The following is an 18,733-nucleotide window of genomic DNA, read 5'->3' on the forward strand; positions in this document are numbered from 1 at the left end:
GGCAGTCCTGACCTATAAGAATATTAATGGGAAAGTTTAAGTCCCACATGAGCAAACAACACAAGGACAATAAAATATGGTTTATTAAAGGTTGTTCAAAGAAAGAAAATCAAAGGAAACTGGGGGAGTGGAGCTCCTCAACTATTTTGTTTCTAATTTCTTCATCAAGCGACTATTTGATCAGAAAATAAAGACATATTAGCATAAAACATTAGTATGGAGGAAATGACACTTAGGATATGTAAAATGATTAGTTTGTCTTTTCTTTTTGGTGGCTGGCTGTGAGTTCACGTTTCTTGATCCAGATTAAAAATATTTGAGAATCTTGAGAGAATTTATGGGCAAAATTGTGAAACCCTTCAATGATTTCTGAGAAACTGTCTAAAATACGGCGAAGCCCAAAAATTAAATTCAGACAACAGTAATTCTTACTATAAATAAAGAGGAAGAAGATATATCTTGAAAGTATAAACTGACAATCTCAAATAAGACACATTGGATTATTAAAATGAATTGTTTATGAAGACCTAGAAAACAATGGATTAGTCAACTAGGCTTCACTAGGAACTAATGTTCATATTTAGGCACCCAGACTGGTTGATTAAGAAACTGCTGTAATCATAGGGTATCTGGACTTTAGAAAGACATGTGACCATTCATCTGCCAGTGTGTCACTATGTGTTAGATGTTGAGAACACAGACATGTGTAAGTCAGACCTGCCTTTGAGATGTGTATGGCTTTATTAGAGGCACAATAACAGATACACTGTGATGAATGCTATAAAAATAGATACCATTGTGTATTAAAGAAGAAGGGGCTGGGCTGGCCAGTTAGCTCAGTTGGTTAGAGCGCTGTGTACTGACCAGCTGCCAAAAAATAAAGAAACAAAAAGGGGCCATCTTGGCCTAGGGATGTGAGAAAAGATCAGAAAAATCTTCCTAAAGAGACTTGAAGGATAAGTAAGAGTTCATTCAGCAGGATGAGGGCATGGGGTAAAAGGGTGTTTCAAGAAAAAAGAGAATGTATAAAGGCATAAACATATAAAACAGACCCAGAATTTGCAGACTAGTGAAAATATACAGCCTGCAAATGGTTTTATATGCAACATCTCCATACCCACATACATACACAGTGTGTTAAAACAACTGGAATTTATTGACAATATTTTAAAATTGAGAAACTTCACATATATATATGAATCTCTGTCTTCTCTTGAAAAATGAAAGATGTGGACACATAGTTGAATTACACTGAGTTTCAGCTGTCTCATCTAGATGATACATGTTTTCCTGGTACCAGTTACACTCTGTTATGTCACTCTAGGTATGCTTACTTCCTTGGCTATCCTTGCTGACACTTGTTATTTTCTGTGGTTTTGTTTTTGTTATTGTTTTCATAGTGACCACCCTAATGAGTGTGAGACAAGAAGTCCCTTTTAGATTTAGACAGTTTATTACTTAGATAGGCAGTCAAGGGAAAAGTAGCCAAAGGTCCCAATGCTCTGTGGTCCTTGTTTCAGACACCAAAAAAAAATAAAAAAGACAACACTGAAACAGAAGAGCCCAGATGTCTGCAACCCAAGTTGTGGGATACCCAGCTGCTGAGGAGCCAATCTTAGACTGCGGCTAAGCATTTTTACATTCTGCAGCTCTTTTTCAAGGGGTGAGGGGCTGAAAGCCTCAGACCTGATCAGAACTCCAGGGACCATCAGAAACTGTCTCATAACAGCCTCCCAGAGGAGACAGGAAGGTGAGCAAGTGAGAGAGGTCCTCACAGGACTCCCATCCTCTGTGTTTGGGGGGATCACACAACATTCTGTCAAGACTCAGGCTGTGGTTTTAACCTTTTTCTGGGTGGCCTATGTGAATATGTGCAGTGTCACCAGGGCACCATGGCAGAGCTGTTCCCCTATATTGACCAATTCAAAGGATTTATCAAATATACAATTCGTGCTTTTAGCAACTCAAATAAAAATGTTTAATAGTTTTAACAGAAATGTTCCAATAGAAAAGTTAAATTCTGTTTATTGAAGAACTACATGTCTCTTAATATATTAAACTAAGATGAATATGCTATAGAGAAATTAGTAAAAGAATCCTAAAACTTCTAAAAGATTGGCTAAATAGGAATCATTAGAAATTGAAATGTTTCTGTGTGAAACACTATGTTTTCAGTATCAATTCAATCTTTCTTACTTTGGATACTTTTCATGTATTTCAGATGCTTTTTGAATAAAGTTAATATTATTATAATGTACATAATATAATAAAAATTTTTATTTTCAAACTCAAGGCATTTTTACTATTTTTTACTCAGTAGCACATTAACCTTACTTTTGTATTTCACATAAGAGCTGGCCAGTTTGCTCAGTTGGTTAGAAGATGGTGCTGATAACACCAAGGTCCGGGGTTTGATCCCTGTACCAGCCAGCAAAATAAATAATATGATATAATATAATATAATTAATATAAAAATAAAATTAAAGGGGCCAGCCCGTGGCTCACTCGGGAGAGTGTGGTGCTGATAACAGCAAGGCCCCGGGTTCGGATCCCATATAGGGATGGCCGGTTAGCTCACTGGGTGAGCGTGGTGCTGACAACACCAAGTCAAGGGTTAAGATCCCCTTACTGGTCATCTTTAAAAAAAAAAAAAGAAACAGTAGAATGATGGTTATCAGAGGCTTTGGGTGGGGAGGTGGGGATTGAGAAATGTTAGTTGGGCCGAGCCCGTGGCGCACTCGGGAGAGTGCAGCGCTGGGAGCGCAGCGACGCTCCCGCCGCGGGTTCGGATCCTATATAGGACTGGCCAGTGCACTCACTGGCTGAGTGCCGGTCACGAAAAAGAAAAAAAAAAAAAAAAAAAAAAAAAAGAAGAAAGCATAGGAGAAAATTATTTGGGGTCTAGGGCTAGGGAAATAGTTCTTAGACTTACTACCAAAAGCACAGTTAATAAAAGAAAAAAAAAAAAAAAAAAAAAAGAGAAATGTTAGTTGAAGGACACAAAATTCAGTTAGACAGGAATTAATCCATTCATGAACACTTGACCTTGGTGTTAGAAGGCTGCGCTTTAACCAGCTGAGCTCATCTTTTGTTTTTTTGATAATAGACTTTTTTTTTTTTTTTCTTTGTCTGGTGGCTGGCCTGTTTAGGGATCCAAACCCTTGACCTTGGTGTTATCATGCCCACTTTTTTTTTTTTTTTTTTTTTTTTTTTTTGTCGTTTCTTCGTGACCGGCACTCAGCCAGTGAGTGCACTGGTCATTCCTATATAGGATCCGAACCCGCGGCGGGAGCGTCGCCGCGCTCCCAGCGCAGCACTCTACCGAGTGCGCCACGGGCTCGGCCCATGCCCACTTTTTAATTGGGTTACTTAGTTCTTACTATTGAGTCATTTTGAGTTCCTCATACATTTTGAATATTAACCCCTTATCAGATATACAGTTTGTAAATTTTTTCTCCCATGCTTTAGGTTGCTTCTTCTCTCTGTTGTTTCCTTTGCTATGCAGAAGCTTGGAAGCTTTTTAGTTTGATGTAATCCCATTTGTCTATTTTTGCTTCTTATTTTTGCTTTTTTCTGTGCTTTTGGGGTGATATCCAAAGAAAATCTTTGCCTAGACCAACGTCAATGAACTTTTCACCTGTTTCCCTCTAGTAGTTTTATCATTTCAAGTCTTACATTTAAGTCTTTATTTGATTTTGAGTTGATTTTTGTATATGGTGTGAGATGAGGGTCTAATTTTACTCTTCTTCATGTGGATATCCAGTTTTCCCAACATTATTTATTTATTTACTTCTTTTTTGGTGGCTGGCCAATAACCAACATCATTTATTGAAGACACTGTCCTTTCCCCATTGTGTGTTCTTGGCATCTTTGTCAAAAATTGAACTGACCATAAATGAATGGATTTTTTTTTCTGGGCTCTCTATTCTGTTCCATTGGTCTGTGTGTCTGTTTTATGCCAATATCAAGCTATTTTGATTCCTATAGCTTTCTAGTAGATTTTGAAATCAAGTGGTGCGATGCCTCTGGCTTTGTTCTTTTTGCTCAAAATTGCTTTGGCTACTTGGGGACTTTTGTGGTTGCATATGAATTTTAGGATTGCTTTTGTTATTTCTGTGAAAAATGTCATTGGAATTTTGATAGGGATTGCATTAAATCTGTAGATTGCTTTCAATAGTGTGAACATTTTAACAATATTAATTCTTCTAATCTATGAACACAGGATATCTTTTATTTATTTGTCTTCAATTTCTTTCATCAATGTTTCATAGTTTTCAGTGTACAAATCTTTCACATCCTTGGTTAAATTAATTCCTAAGTATTTTGTTCATTTTTTGGTAGCTATTGTGAATGGGATTATTTTCTTAACTTCTTTTTTTTTTTTTCCGTGACCGGCGCTCAGCCAGGGAGTGCACCGGTCATTCTTATATAGGATCCGAACCCGCGGCGGCGGGAGCGTCGCCGCGCTGCTAGCGCAGCACGCTACCGAGTGCGCCACGGGCTCAGCCCCTTAACTTCTTTTTTGGATAGTTCATTGTTAGTGTATAGAAATGTTACTGATTTTTTTATCTTAATTTTGTATCTTGCAATTTTACTGAATTTGTTTATTAGTTTATGGTGCCATCTTGGCATATTGAACATTTTAAAATTTTATTTTCTTATTAATACAGTATTTATTTGTCTTCCCTCTGTCAAACTCTGAGCCAACCACTTTCCCCAAGCTGCCTGAGAAAGATCAGAGAGGACAGATGAGATAACGGGAGAAAGAATTATGGGAGGTGGAGACAGTTCCTTCACATGGCAAAGGGAATGAGAAAGGCCACCATCGGGCAAAAGAGTCCCATGGCCTCCGAGAGGGCAAAGCCCTGAATGGCTCAGGAGCAGAGCTTTTGCTTCGGAGAAGGGTTCCTGGCATAACCAACGATGAAGCTCCCAAACACAGTCCCAATCCCAGCTCCAGAACCAGCCACCCCAACTGTTGCAGCCTCAGCCCAATGAACTTGGCTGCTGTGTTGATGTCCCTTGAAATGGTGCTGGTTCAAAAGTTGCAGATAGGGGGCTGGCCCGTGGCTCACTCGGGAGAGTGCGGTGCTGATAACACCAAGGCCCCAGGTTCGGATCCCATATATGGATGGCCGGTTCGCTCACTGGCTGAGCGTGGTGCTGACAACACCAAGTCAAGGGTTAAGATCCCCTTACCGGTCATCTTTTAAAAAAAAAAAAAAAAAAAAAGTTGCAGATAGGGACAGGTGAGGTCAGAGAATGCAGGGCTGCCAAGCCACTGAGGCTCTCATCTGTCAGCGTCTCTGGTTGTTTCAATACCACTGCAGACTGTGCACCGGCTCAGCAGCTGAGTGGTGCTCCTGACAAAGAAGGGGGAAGAGATGAACATGGAGCAAGTGTACATTTTCAGAGGGTGAGGGGCTGTGGCAGGAGAGCTGATCCCAGTGCAGAGAAGACAGAGAGCATACTGAACATTTTAAGCTTAAGGAATGTGACAAACAGCAGAGGCAGGAAGGGCTCTTCGACCTTCCCTTGAAGCAGGTCATAGGACTCATGTGAATGTCTCCTATACCTAGAGAAAAGGAGCATCCTTATCTCTGCAAATGGACGGATGCTGAGAGAAATTCAAATAACCAGGCCTAGCTAAGTTTCCCCCAGTTTACTACACTTCACTCATACCTCTTTTGTCCTATCACATTTCTCCTCAGCTCTCCACTCTTCATCAAACCTAGTATAAACACTCAGATTTTTCCAGGTCACTGAAAAACAAACAAAAACACTCAGATTTAACTATTTCTTCAGGTCTTCATATCCTTATGAAGGTTTCTGTGTCACATTAAATTTATATTAAATAAATTAGTATCCTTCTGTTATAGCTCCCCAGCTGAAAACCTAGAAGGATAGAAGGAAAAGATTTCCTTTCGTCCCCTGCAATACTCCACCCCAAAGGAGGTGGAGCATAACTTCTTGTCTTCATCTGTTTGTGCCGCTATAACGAAATGCCACAGACTGGGTATAAAGAACAGAAATTTATTTCTAGCATTTCTGGAGGCTGGGGAGTCCGAGATCAAGGCACCTGCATTGGTGTCTAGTGAGGGCTGCTCTCTGCTTCCAAGAAGGACCTTTTGCTACTCATTTACATGGCAGAAAGAGGAAGGGCAAGAGGGCAGAATGCTATGTGAAGCCTTCTTTATAAAGGCCTTAATCCCATTCACGAGGGCTCCACCCTCACGACTTAATAACCTCCTAAGGACCCTACCTCTTAATACTATGACATTGGTGATTGAGTTTCAATACATGAATTCTGGGGGGCATTCAGACCACAGCACTCCCCACTCACTGTATGTGGATTGTGACAACGACTTTCTTCCAAAGAGCACAGCATGAAAAAGGGGAAAAAAGAGCACCTTATAGTGGAGAAATCTGACAAACACTACTTCAGTCAGGTTATCCAGTTCAACACCAATAATCATAAATCATTTTGGTAATATGCATCCTTGATATGATATGATGAAAATGACACTTCACATCTGTGGTCTTTCTTCCTCTCCAAAACCCGTAACTCCAGTCTAATCATGAGAAAAACATCAGACAAATCCCAGTAGAAAGGCATGTTGTGAGGCTGCTGCATGGAAAAGGAACCAGAACACCCAACTGAGAATTTAAAATGGGGTTTTATTGGCTGGCTGGTGACTGTCCCTCCAAGAAAGTCTCAGAAGGGGGCAGCCCTGACTTGAAGTTCAGAGGGTTTTTTAAAAGGTACACTTTTACATTAGTCACACAGTTAAAATTATCAAATAGTCACACACTTATAGTTATCATATAGCCACATACAGACATACATACCCTCCTGGCGTGAGAAGGGGGTTTGGGGAGGCCTAGTGCAAGCTGATAACAGAAGCTGAAAGAAGCCAGTTAATCGCTCAGGGGCATGAGGAGGGGATTTGGGGAAGCCTAGTGCATGCTGATAACAGAAGCTGAAAGAAGCCAGTTAATCGCTCAGGGGCGTGAGGAGGGGATTTGGGGAAGCCTAGTGCATGCTGATAACAGAAGCTGAAAGAAGCCAGTTAATCACTTAGGGAAGGCAAAAACTTCAACAGGGTGTTTTCCTCCTTAGGTTGTCTAGATACATCTGGATACAGCTCTTGGTTTTATCAATCAGAGACAGCATAGGCAGGAAACAGCAAAGGCAGGCAGAATTTAAAATTTTTCTAAGTACAGGACAATTTTTAACCTTCAATTTTCACCACTGGTGTTGGGGGGGCTTTCAAACAAGAACACTTTTCAAACAGTAAAAATGGCATAAGCTAAATCAATCTACCTTGTCACAGGCATCCTATGAGGTACTTGACCAGTTTTCCTCAAAATTGTTAAGGTCATTAAAAACAAAGTCTAAGAAACTATTACAGCCAAAAGGAACCTAAGAAAACATAATAACTAAATGTAAGGTGATATCCTGATGGGATTCTGGAACAGAAAGGACATTAGGTAAAAGCCAAGTAAATTTGAATAACTATGGACTTTAGTTAATATTAATGTAGCAATGTTAGTTCATTAATTGTTACAACTTAGCATAATAATGTAAGAGGTTAGTAAAGGGAAACTGCGTGTGTATGTGTGTGGAGGGGGAATACAAGGGAACTCTGTATTTATTATCTGCTTGATTTTATCATGCATCTAAAACTGTCCTTAAAAAGTCTATTAATAATCTGTAAGGATAGCAATGGAGTATAACCCCTTGAGCAAAAAGAAATCCAGAAATTCATACTGATGTACTGATTCTAAATAAATATAAATACATACATGTATAAAGAGGGCTCTTTTTTTTTTTTTTTTTTTTTGTCTTTTTCGTGACCAGCACTCAGCCAGTGAGTGCACCGGCCAGTCCTATATAGGATCCGAACCTGCGGTGGGAGCATCTCCGCGCTCCCAGCGCCGCACTCTCCCGAGTGTGCCACGGGCTCGGCCCGAGGGCTCTTCTTTATAGCAGCATCTGAATTAACAAATGTGGAGGTGTTAAGGGACGCCCCAACCCCTACTGACCTTAACATATGCATTCTGCTTCTGTACAAATCACTTGCTAAAATAAATGGGGGAATAAACAGAGTAGCATGGCCAACGCCATTTTAGGCGGCTCTGCCATTTTAGCCTGGAAAGTCCCTATGGGGAATCCAGGTTGGGGAGGGGGCTACAGGGCTAACCACAAAATTAGCTTATGTATCACTGGCTTGCTTGCATTGGCTAGATTGTATCAGGCGCGAAAAATCCCCACCTAGCTAAAAATAAAAGCTGCGAGAGGTTTAAACTCGGGGCTGGGCTCCTCAATTGGCCTGCGTAGCCCTGGCTTCCAAAAATAAACTCTTTTCCTTTTCCTATCACCCTGTTCTTGTGGGCAAATTTCTTTTACCCCTTGGAAGTTGGCCATAACAGAGGGCTTGAAGGAGCTGGAAAAAAAATCGACATTTTGTAACTGTCATGATAAAGCTCAGTTGCAGAAATATTCATCAATGTGGGGCCTGCCCGTGGCTCACTTGGGAGAGTGTGGTGCTGATAACACCAAGTCAAGGGTTAAGATCCCCTTACCAGTCATCTTTTTTTTTTTTTTTTTTTTTTTTTTTTTTAAAAGATGACCGGTAAGGGGATCCTAACCCTTGACTTGGTGTTGTCAGCACCACACTCAGCCAGTGAGCGAACCGGCCATCCGTATATGGGATCCGAACCCGGGGCCTTGGTGCCATCAACACCACACTCTACCGAGTGAGCCACGGGCCGGCCCACCAGTCATCTTTTTGAAAAAAAAAAGAAAAAGAAAAAGAAATATTCATCAATGTAATCTGAACTATAAGGAAAGTTTGGTTAGTAGCAAGATATTTGCTTGGTCTCAAAGTACTACCTCACATATTGCTTATTAGTTGCAAGCTATAAAATATAGAGGAGAAACTGGATAACACTTGATTGGGTTATAAGGATAATACCATCTCATAAAGGACAGACAGACATCCTGCGCCTCCAGACATAATACCCTCAGAAGGCAACAACCTCGCTTACGGGGTTGTTTCACAGGAGGACAGATAACTCGAATCTAATCACGAGAAACAAAGGTTGCAGTGGGAGTTTGTATTTAAGGAAGACTGATTCTTTTTAAGGGGATGGATTGCTTTGGTGAGCCCTCTTGGCCACAAAGCTGTTAGTTAAATAATCAAATTAAATATTCAGGACAGTGATTTTAACCACTATATTTATAAATTAAAACGTTATCGCTTTAAGATGTAGGCCAAGTGCCAAAAAAAAAGTTATAGTGTTTTGGGTGGGAAAGGGTACATTCTTTTTTTTTTTTTTTTTTTTTTTTTTTAAAAGATGACCGGTAAGGGGATCTTAACCCTTGACTTGGTGTTGTGAGCACCACGCTCAGCCAGTGAGCGAACCGGCCATCCGTATATGGGATCCGAACCCGGGGCCTTGGTGTTCTCAGCACCACACTCTCCCGAGTGAGCCACGGGCCGGCCCAGAAAGGGTACATTCTAAAGGAAGAATTATTTAAATATGAAGAGATTAGCAGTTTCCCCAGTAGGGACGCAAAAAAACGGGGAGCGAGGAATTGGCGAGAAGAGAGAAGTGGCTCTCAGCTGAGGCCACGTCATTTTGCGTGTACATATTTTTTCTGGGGCTGACCAGTACCAGGATCGGAACTCTTAGACCTTAGTGTTACAGCATCGCGTTCTAACCAGCTGAGCGACCCGGCCAGCCTTGGTTTGTACTTATCTTTAACAAACACAATACTTCTTACCAGGCACTCGCTGTTCTAAGCGCGTCTCACATATCGATTATTTTAATGGGAAAACTTGGTAATTGGTCTTTATTTCCATAAACAAAACAAAAAAAGAGATATGACTAAATTATTTTTCTCGGAAGCGTTTTTATCCGTTATCGTGCCTCTTCGCTGCAGTGACTCTCTCCTTCAACAGAGCATAATGCCTGAAGTCACGCCTGGCCGACTTCCGTAGAAAAGACGGCAACCCATCCTGCGATACCAAATGTTCAGTCCCCTTTGTAAACTCCTCTGGCTCTTCATCTCCTAGAAAGCCGGAAAATATGCGTTGAGAGCAGTTTATGTATCTATTTGGGGTCGCCAAGGACTTAATTTCTCTTTTCCTTCAGGGGTGAAAGCCAGAGGAAGTCGCTGCTTTTTTTTTAGCCAAAGTTGGTGTTTCTATGTAACTTCCCGCTCCAGAGCTAGGAACTAGTTCCGGCCTACGTTTATTGCCAAATTAGTGCGCGTTCCACGCAATGGGTTCTGGGAGACCAAGTCTCCGTGCAGTGAGGTTTATAGGGAGGGTGTGAAAGCCGGACTTCAATTCCCACAATGCCTGTCGAGTACCCGAAATTCCTGCTCGGGTAACCGTGAGGTGGCCACCATCTTGCGTACGGAGGTGCGGCTCGTTGCTCCTCTGTTTAGGGCTGGGGTTTCAGTACTTCCACGTCTCTGCTTTGGGTACGGCTCTCTGCGTTTCTTTCATCTTCACAGAAGTTCGTGTCTTTCTACAAGAAGGTTTTATTGGGAAGTAAAGTTCAATGCAGAGCTGTAGAGTAAGGTGAGTAGATACCACATTTTAAGTGAGGGTGAGGTGGAGGTAGTGCTTTTCCATATCTTCCTTCTTCCATTAGCGATTGAGATGCTCACCGGTTTGGCTGGATCCCTTAGATTAGCTGTAAACATCGAAGCCCGGAGTGAACCTTTGAGCCTCGGAGGTCTCCAGAATTCCTAGACAGGACCTGAACATGTCACCACTGGGATAAAGAAACTGCGTGACGCACTTTTGCCTAGGAAGTTCTCTTTGGAGTTCAGGAGGCCATGAGGGCTCAGGTTGCATATAGGCCACACTGTGTTCACGTAGCCTGTTACTCCTCCTCGGGTATTCTTTCCTATCCCCCATTTCGAATGAGGAAATGAGAAGCTGAGAGGTGGCCGAGGAGGGGGCCTGTTTCAGGGAGAATGTCGTTCTTCACAGCTGAATCTTTCTCCAGCCTTCCTTTGGCCTACCTGCATCATTCTCCAATTCGTCTTTTTTGCCCGTTCTTTTTTCTTTCGTGTTAGAGGGGAACACCGGAAAGCATGTGAAATGAAGAAGTATTCGGTAATACAGGCTTTTAGATTGTACTCTTGAGGAGCCCTAAGAAATTTCAAGGGAAGCAGAGTTTATCTTAGAGATAAAACGACCATCTGGAAAAGATGAAGTCTTTGGGTTTTTGGCAGTCGCCAGATTTCTTCTCTAAACATGATATATTTGCATCATTATCAGTGCAACTCGGTCTTTTTTTCCTTTCTTTTTAATTAATGCACTACACTTATTTGAGAACCTCTTTTACATAGGAAACTCATACAAAAAAGAGCCCATAAAGACTGGCATTTCATTTAATCTAACATTTGGATGCTAAGGCGATGTGGTTATCTGGGTTTGGGAGCTGGTGCCATGTATGCCTAAGTACATAGTGGTTTTAAACAAGAGATGTTCATGATGCAGTGTATACCTCAGCCAGTTGGATATGTGTTATTTAGTTGGCAGTTTTACTCTCCTTCTAAATACACTATTGTGTATCTATGTCATCAAAATATATATTATTGATTCAGTTTTCCAAACTTAAATTCTTTAAGTTTTCTAAATTCAGAAATGGATCATTTGGATTAAAGATGAGTTTTTTTGGGCCGAGCCTGTGGCGCACTCTGGAGAGTGCAGCGCTGGGAGCGCAGCAACGCTCCCGCCGCGGGTTCGGATCCTATATAGGACTGGCCGGTGCACTCACTGGCTGAGTGCCGGTCACGAAAAAGACAAAAAAAAAAAGATGAGTTTTTTTTGTTTAAAACAAGGATATTTACTTAACTTCAATGTGAGCCCTCCCATAAATCATTGTTATGACAATACTAAAAATAATAAGTGGTTATAAAATTACAATTTGGCTCTGGTGTTTTGGGAAGATGTTACTGTTAAATGCTTATATCACGGATTTAAAAGTCTTTTTCTAATTTCTTGTTTATAAAGAAATTTTTATTTAGATTCTTAAAATGTAAGCCAATAATTGTATGATTTATTTACTCCTCAGATGCCTTATGGTGAAATTGAAGCTGAATTCTGGGGACCTGGAGAAGAACTAACAAGTGAACCATGCTATAAAAAATTTAAGTCAACTACAGAGGCAAATGTTTTCCCCCATCATGGTAGTGCTGATTTTCACAGAATCCAAGAGAAAACTGGAAATGATTGGGTCCCTGTCACCATCAGTGATGTCAGAGGACATAGTTATCCTCAGGAGGACAAAACCAAAACTACAGATGTGCTGAAACCTTCACATGATGAGATGCCTGGTAATAGACCAGGTGTTGTTGATTCACAAGTTTTACAAGATGCAAGTCCTCCTTTAGTATCCACAGATGATGAGATATATAGCACAAGTAAAGCATTTATAGGACCCATTTATAAACCCCCTGAAAAAAAGAAATGTAGTAAAAAGAGGAATGAGGCAGACACTCTCAATGGTATAAGTGGCAAAGGAAGGCGAGAAGAGAAACAGAAATTTAATTCTGAAAAATCAAAGATAGACAATGAATTATTCCAATTTTACAAAGAAATTGAAGAGCTCGAAAATGAAAAAGATGATTCAGAAGACAGTTGTAAGGAACCCAAACCTTCCCAGGAGCAACTTACTCTATATTATCAAGGCCATAATAATGATCTCTTAAAATCTGATGAAAAAAAGAAAGGTCTTAGTAATGCTCTTCAGTCACATTGTGGTTATCAGCAGTACATGGGGAATGAGCCAGGCAAATATCCCTGTAACGGACAAGTAATACCTACATTTTGTGATATTTCATTTACTTCCCTCAGGCCTGAATGGCAATCAGTGCATCCTTTTATAGTACCCCATGGGCCACCTTTCCCCAGATTTAACCATCATTTAAATATTCAAAGATTGAGTGCTCCACCAAATCCATTGTCAAATATTTTCCGTGCCCGAGATGACTCTCAGATGCGGAATGGATATTATGTAAATAGTTGTCCCATTAACTGGAGTTGTCTGACTTTTGATCAGAACAATGAATATACTGACTGTAGTGAGAATAGTAATAGTGTTGATCCCTCTAGAAATGGCTATAGGGTTCAAGATGGGTATGTGAATAATAGTTTCTGTGAAATCAGAGAAGGATGCTGGAAAGATCCTCCTGTGGACAAGCAGAATGGCACAGACACGTTTGTGAATGAGCAGTTTCAAGAAGAAAAGTTAAATAAATTGCAGAAGTTACTTATTCTTTTAAGAGGTCTGCCTGGTTCTGGGAAAACAACGTTGTCTCGGTAAGTAAAGGAAACCAAGTGAATACTTGGTAATTCATTATTTAAAAATCATAAATGATGTTTGTTATCAGTGACAAATGCTTTCATGTTTCTAATAGCAGAAAATCTTTAGTTTGTTATACAGACTGTCCCTGACTTAGCGATGGTTTGATTTGTGACTTTTTGACTATACCATGGGTTTATCAGGGGTATTAAATGCATTTTTGACTTACTATATTTTCAGTGGGTTTATTGGCCCCATTGTAAGTTGAGCATCTGTACTTGAGAGTTGACATCTGACATTATCAGTATTTAAAAGATATTTTAGGAGAAGAGAAAATTGGCATTTTTATTTATATTTAGATTCTTCTAATGGCTTTAAAAGTAGATACATCATGTGTGACAGTGAAGAAAGCAAATGCTACTTGAGAACTGTGTTGGCTTCTTTTAAATGAGCTATTCAAGAAATGTTGGTCTCAGCGTTGTAAGATTTGGGCTTTGACTCAGTGTTTCACTTTGTGAACTTGGGCAAGTTATGCTGTTAATGGAATGAATGATACTTATTTTTCTGGAATTATTTTGAGAACCAAATGAGATAACTGAAGGAAAGAAATTTCGAGCATGTTAAACACTGTGCCATGTTCATACCACTGATTGGTAGAGGAAACCTTAAAATTTAAGGAGTTTGAAGTGAGCAGTATCTAAATTAATGGAGTTAGAACTGGTGATGTCTTATCATAGTACAAAATATTTCCAATACCTGTTTTTGTTTACACATTAAGACAGGATATTGATGTATTTGAATACATTTGTGTAGTTGTGAAAAATAGCGCAAAGAAAACAATACAAATTATTTGCTGTTTATATAGGATGATTCAAGATTTATGCCAGATAAGGAGAAAAAGAAAATTTATGTGAGATATTTAGGTGGGGATAAAAAAGTCCAAGGAACCATTTTGCAAATGTAGTATATTTACTTGCAAGTAATTGATCTAAACAATCTAAGTAGAAGTTTCTTCAGAAAAAGAAGAGAAAGATTATATTTATTATATAAACATTTCACGCTAAATTATAAGCTGTGATCTTTGTGAATGAATTTCAATTTTGGTCTTTGCTTCTGATTCCTCTGTAGTGAATGAAGATTTTGTAGAGAAGATGAAATTTCAACTCTTTAGAAAGGATAAAAAAGCTAAGAGTAAGGTTGTCTCACAAACATGGGCAGTCTTGTAGATGTAGGGTATAACATCAGAGGAAATAAATAGTTGAAATTTGGAAATTGGATGAAGGGATCTGCTGCTAGTTAGGACCACTTCACTAAGAGTGTTTATAGAAGAAACACATGAAAGAAAAGTTAGGTTTGGGACAATAGATTGGATTATATTGAAACTGAAGTAAAGTAGTGGTGATTCATTAAAGTTTCAAGGAGGCATAATTGTAGTGGGACATGATAGAGGTGATTATATATAGTAATTGTATTTTTTTTGAGGAATGGATATATGATACAAGAATAGAAGTTATAGTACTAACAAGTACCATTTGGTCCGTGATTTACGAAGTACTTTTATATATAAAAATCTTGTGAGATGGGTTGTATTTTTATTTTACCAGAAGATAAAGGAAGTAGTTCAGGTTAAGTGACTTAGAAGTGAAAAAAACTGGTAAGAGATCAAACTAGGGGTGCAGTGATAGTGTATTTTTTACCCTGCACCTTCACTTTAGTATCTGTTGGATGGATAGCCCTATACCTGACTAGTGACTTCAAGGAGCTTGGTTAAAGAGGCAGGAGTACTACTTTAGGTCAACACTTATTTAAAAAAAAATTTTAATTTCTCAATATACATTGTAGTTGATTTTCATGTCCCTTTACCCATTCCTCTCCCCTTCCCACTGTTACATCATATTTGTTCACTTGTCTTAACAAGTTCAAGGAATTGTTGTGATTATTATGTCTTCTTCCCCCACTGCACCATAGGTCAACACTTTTTGAATGAAATGGTGTTGGTTATTTGGGGTTGGGTATAAAGCCACATACTCTCTGTGGCACAGCTTCATATGGGAGTTAGCTTCAAAAAAAGCTTTGAAGAAAGAAAAGAGTAAGGAATTGGTAGATCAGAGTCAAGCTGATTTGTAACACTAAATTAAAAGACAGCAGTGTTTAGTTTTGAGCTTTTTTTTGCTGCTGGCCACTGTGGGGAACCAAACCCCTTGACCTTGGTATTAACAACCTGAGCTAACAGGCCAGCCCAGTGTTCAGTTTTGATATGTGGTAATGAGTATAGGTGGTTGGATAAACTTTATAATTTTGGGGGGTAGTGTTCAAGTCCCCCTCTTCCTTAATTTAGTCCTTATTCACCTCTCCATCTTTATATCTTTCTGCACTTGGACTTCTACCTGTCTTCCACAGCAGGAGAAATGATGGCTTGTTCTTCCATTGTTCTCAGGACTCTGCTTATTTAAAAGTTCTCTTAAATGCCTCCACTTTTTAAAAAATATATATTATTTTTATTTTCATTTAATTAACGTAATTAATTTTTGTGGCTGGCTGGTATGTTTGGGGATCTAAACCCTTGACCATGGTGTTCAGCCAGTGCAAAACAGTTCATACAATCTTCCTAGGTATGGTAAAGTGCCAGCTCTTTGTCCTTATAGGCAGCCTAACAACACTTTGATGAAAGGTTCATTTGAGGCAGAATTCAACAATATTCTAGAGGTAGAATTTTGTTACCATTGCAGTTGGCATCAGGCAAATAATCCTCTGAGCCAGAGGTTGGACACAGGACCACTTAGGGATTAAGCGTTGGGTGTTGTTTCCAGGGTGTGTATGGACTATAGATTTTACTAGATTCTTATATTCTTTTTTTTTTTTTTTTTTAAAGATGACCGGTTAAGGGGATCTTAATCCTTGACTTGATGTTGTCAGCACCACACTCTCCCAAGTGAGCCACAGGCTGGCCCCAAAATTCTTATATTCTAATCATGCAGGAGAAGGGGGGCCATAAAATATTGCTAATCCACATTTCTTGTATTCTACTGATTTCACCAATGAGAGTGTATTGTCAGAAACAAGCCATTAATTTAATTATTTCAGCAAAATGTTTCGAGTTGACCAGTGATAAAAGATAGGTGAAACACTTGTGATAACCTCTTGTAGCCACCTCTGGTGAGTAGCCTTTGTGGTTAGCTAGCAACCACTGTGGATATGATGTCTTGACCAGAGTAACTGTGCTTAGGATATAGCATAAATCATCTACATGATCTCACATGTGTTAAAGTCTTTTAGCGTAAGTTACAATCATCCTTACATTGAATATACTTCAAATCTAGTCATCTAGATTTGTAAGCGGAGACCCAAGGTTGGCAACTTTTTAAGTCCTGGCAGCTAACCCAATGCCCTCTTTTAGTAATAATAGCTATACAGTCATGTGCCGCATAATAATGTTTTGGTCAGTGACAGACCACATATATGATGGTGGTTTTTATAAGATTATAATACCATATTTTTGCTGTACCTTTTATATGTTTAGATACACAGATACCATTGTGTTAAAGTTGTCAACAGTATTCAGTAAAGTAACAGGCTGTATAGGTTTGTAGCCAAGGATCCATAGGCTATACCATATAGCCTAGGTGTGTAGTAGGCCATACCATCTAGGTTTGCATAGGTACTCTCTATGGTGTTCACACAACGTAAAGATGAATTTCTCAGAAAGTGTCTGTGTCGTTAAGCGAAGCATGATTGTAATTTGTTGAAGTGCCTATAGTGCAGAGGCACTATCCTCAGAACAGGTAGATCTTAATTTCTCATTTTAAAAATGAAACGAAGAATGGTTCAGTGAATTTATCCCAGATCACATGTCTTGTAAGTGCTTGAACCTAAAATTTTAGAAGTCCAGGGTTAACTCCAGAATCCCCCTATTCTTTCTAAAATCACACAGTCTCCAACTCGGTAAGTGCCCAAGATGCTGATGATTCTGAGAGAGGCTGTACAGTGGGCTTTAATAGCTTTGGCCATAGCATGTTTATGGGTAGGATGACCCAATAAAGTAAAGATGTCACACCTCCCCTTAATTGATTTATAAATTCAGTGAAACTTTAACCAAAATCCCAAAGAGATTCTGTTATCAATTTTGATAAGCCAATTCTAAAGTTCATTTAGTGTGTAAATATAATAAGGACAATTTGAAAAAAATGATACTTTGGATAGTTGATTAGCTCAGTTGGTTAGAGCGCAGCCTTGTAACACCAAGGTCACGGGTTCAGATCCTCATACTGCTAGCTGCCAAGAAAAAAAAGAGACTTATCCCACCAGCTATCAAAATATGTTTAGAAACTACTATAATTAAAACTTTGCAGTAATTGGCAAAAGAACACATAGATAAGGTTAGAGAATCCAGAAACAAACTTACATATAAGAGAACTTAGTATATAATGAAATGGCATTTTATATCAATAGGGAAAAATGTTCAATAAATGGTAATAGGATGTTTGACTATCAGTCTGGAAGAAAATATTTAAAGCCCTATCTTATATCATTCAGAAAAATAAGTTTTAGGTGGATGAAGTACTAGAAGTAAAAAAACTAGAAGAAAATAGATTTTTTTGATAATTTGAGAGGATGGGTGAAACAGTGGGATCATTCTTACCAGCCAATAAGTAAAAAGTGAGAGAATTTGAGAGAAAGTTTTTTAAAAAAATTTTTGTTGTCTGTTCTTTTATTTTTTATTTTTATTTTTTAAATTTTTTTTGAGCACCACGCTCAGCCAGTGAGCGAACCGGCCATCTGTATATGGGATCCGAACCCGGGGCCTTGGTATTATCAGCACCGTACTCTCCCGAGTGAGCCATGGGCCGGCCCGTTGTCTGTTTTTTTAAACTGTTGTGGATATTTACAGTGCTAGGCTAAATATTGCCCTCCCCACCCCCCTCGCAGATATCCCTACCCTAATCCCTATGTTACATTACACGGTAAAAGGGACTTTGCAGATGTGATTAAGTTAGATTTTGAGATGTGGAGTTTGTCCTGGATTATCTGGATGAAGCCCAGTGTAGCTTAATAAGAGGGAGGCAGGAAGTCCGAAAGAGAAGACATAAGGAAAGAAGCAGAGGTCAGAGAGGAGAGAAGATGGTACACTGCTGGCTTTGAAGGGGGAGGAAAGGCTGGCAAAGTGCAGGTGTGCAGATAACCTTTAGAAGCTGGAAAAGGCAAGGAAACAGATTCTTTAGAGCCTCCTGAAGGAACACAGGCCTGCCCCACCTTGTTTGTAGTCGTGAAACTTAGACTACTAACCTTCAGAAATGTAAGATAATAAATTCATGTTGTTTTAAGCCACCGAGTTTGTAGTAATTTGTCATATCACTCATAGTTTAAAGAAGGATGGGAAGAGATTTTTTTTTCTCCCTTCTTT

General features: G+C 39.4%; 1 protein-coding gene and 1 pseudogene across 4 annotated transcripts in view; one reads left to right on the forward strand and one right to left on the reverse strand.

Annotated features, from left to right (window-relative positions):
- Positions 1–4,793: 4,793 nt before the first annotated feature.
- On the reverse strand, positions 4,794–5,458 carry LOC134382756 (ATP synthase F(0) complex subunit C2, mitochondrial-like; annotated as a pseudogene).
- Positions 5,459–10,402: 4,944 nt separating this feature from the next.
- The window catches only part of N4BP2L2 (NEDD4 binding protein 2 like 2), an 80,647-nt gene continuing 72,316 nt past the window's right edge, over positions 10,403–18,733 (forward strand). For all 4 annotated transcript variants that reach the window (XM_063102405.1, XM_063102406.1, XM_063102407.1 and 1 more), the window contains exons 1-2: positions 10,403–10,595; positions 12,103–13,349. In XM_063102405.1, coding sequence (XP_062958475.1) covers positions 12,103–13,349 — 1,247 coding nt within the window. In that variant the 5' untranslated portion in view covers positions 10,403–10,595. The remainder of the gene's footprint in view (positions 10,596–12,102; positions 13,350–18,733) is intronic.

Source organism: Cynocephalus volans, chromosome 7 (genome assembly GCF_027409185.1).
Source record: "Cynocephalus volans isolate mCynVol1 chromosome 7, mCynVol1.pri, whole genome shotgun sequence".
In the NCBI taxonomy this organism is placed as follows: domain Eukaryota; kingdom Metazoa; phylum Chordata; class Mammalia; order Dermoptera; family Cynocephalidae; genus Cynocephalus; species Cynocephalus volans.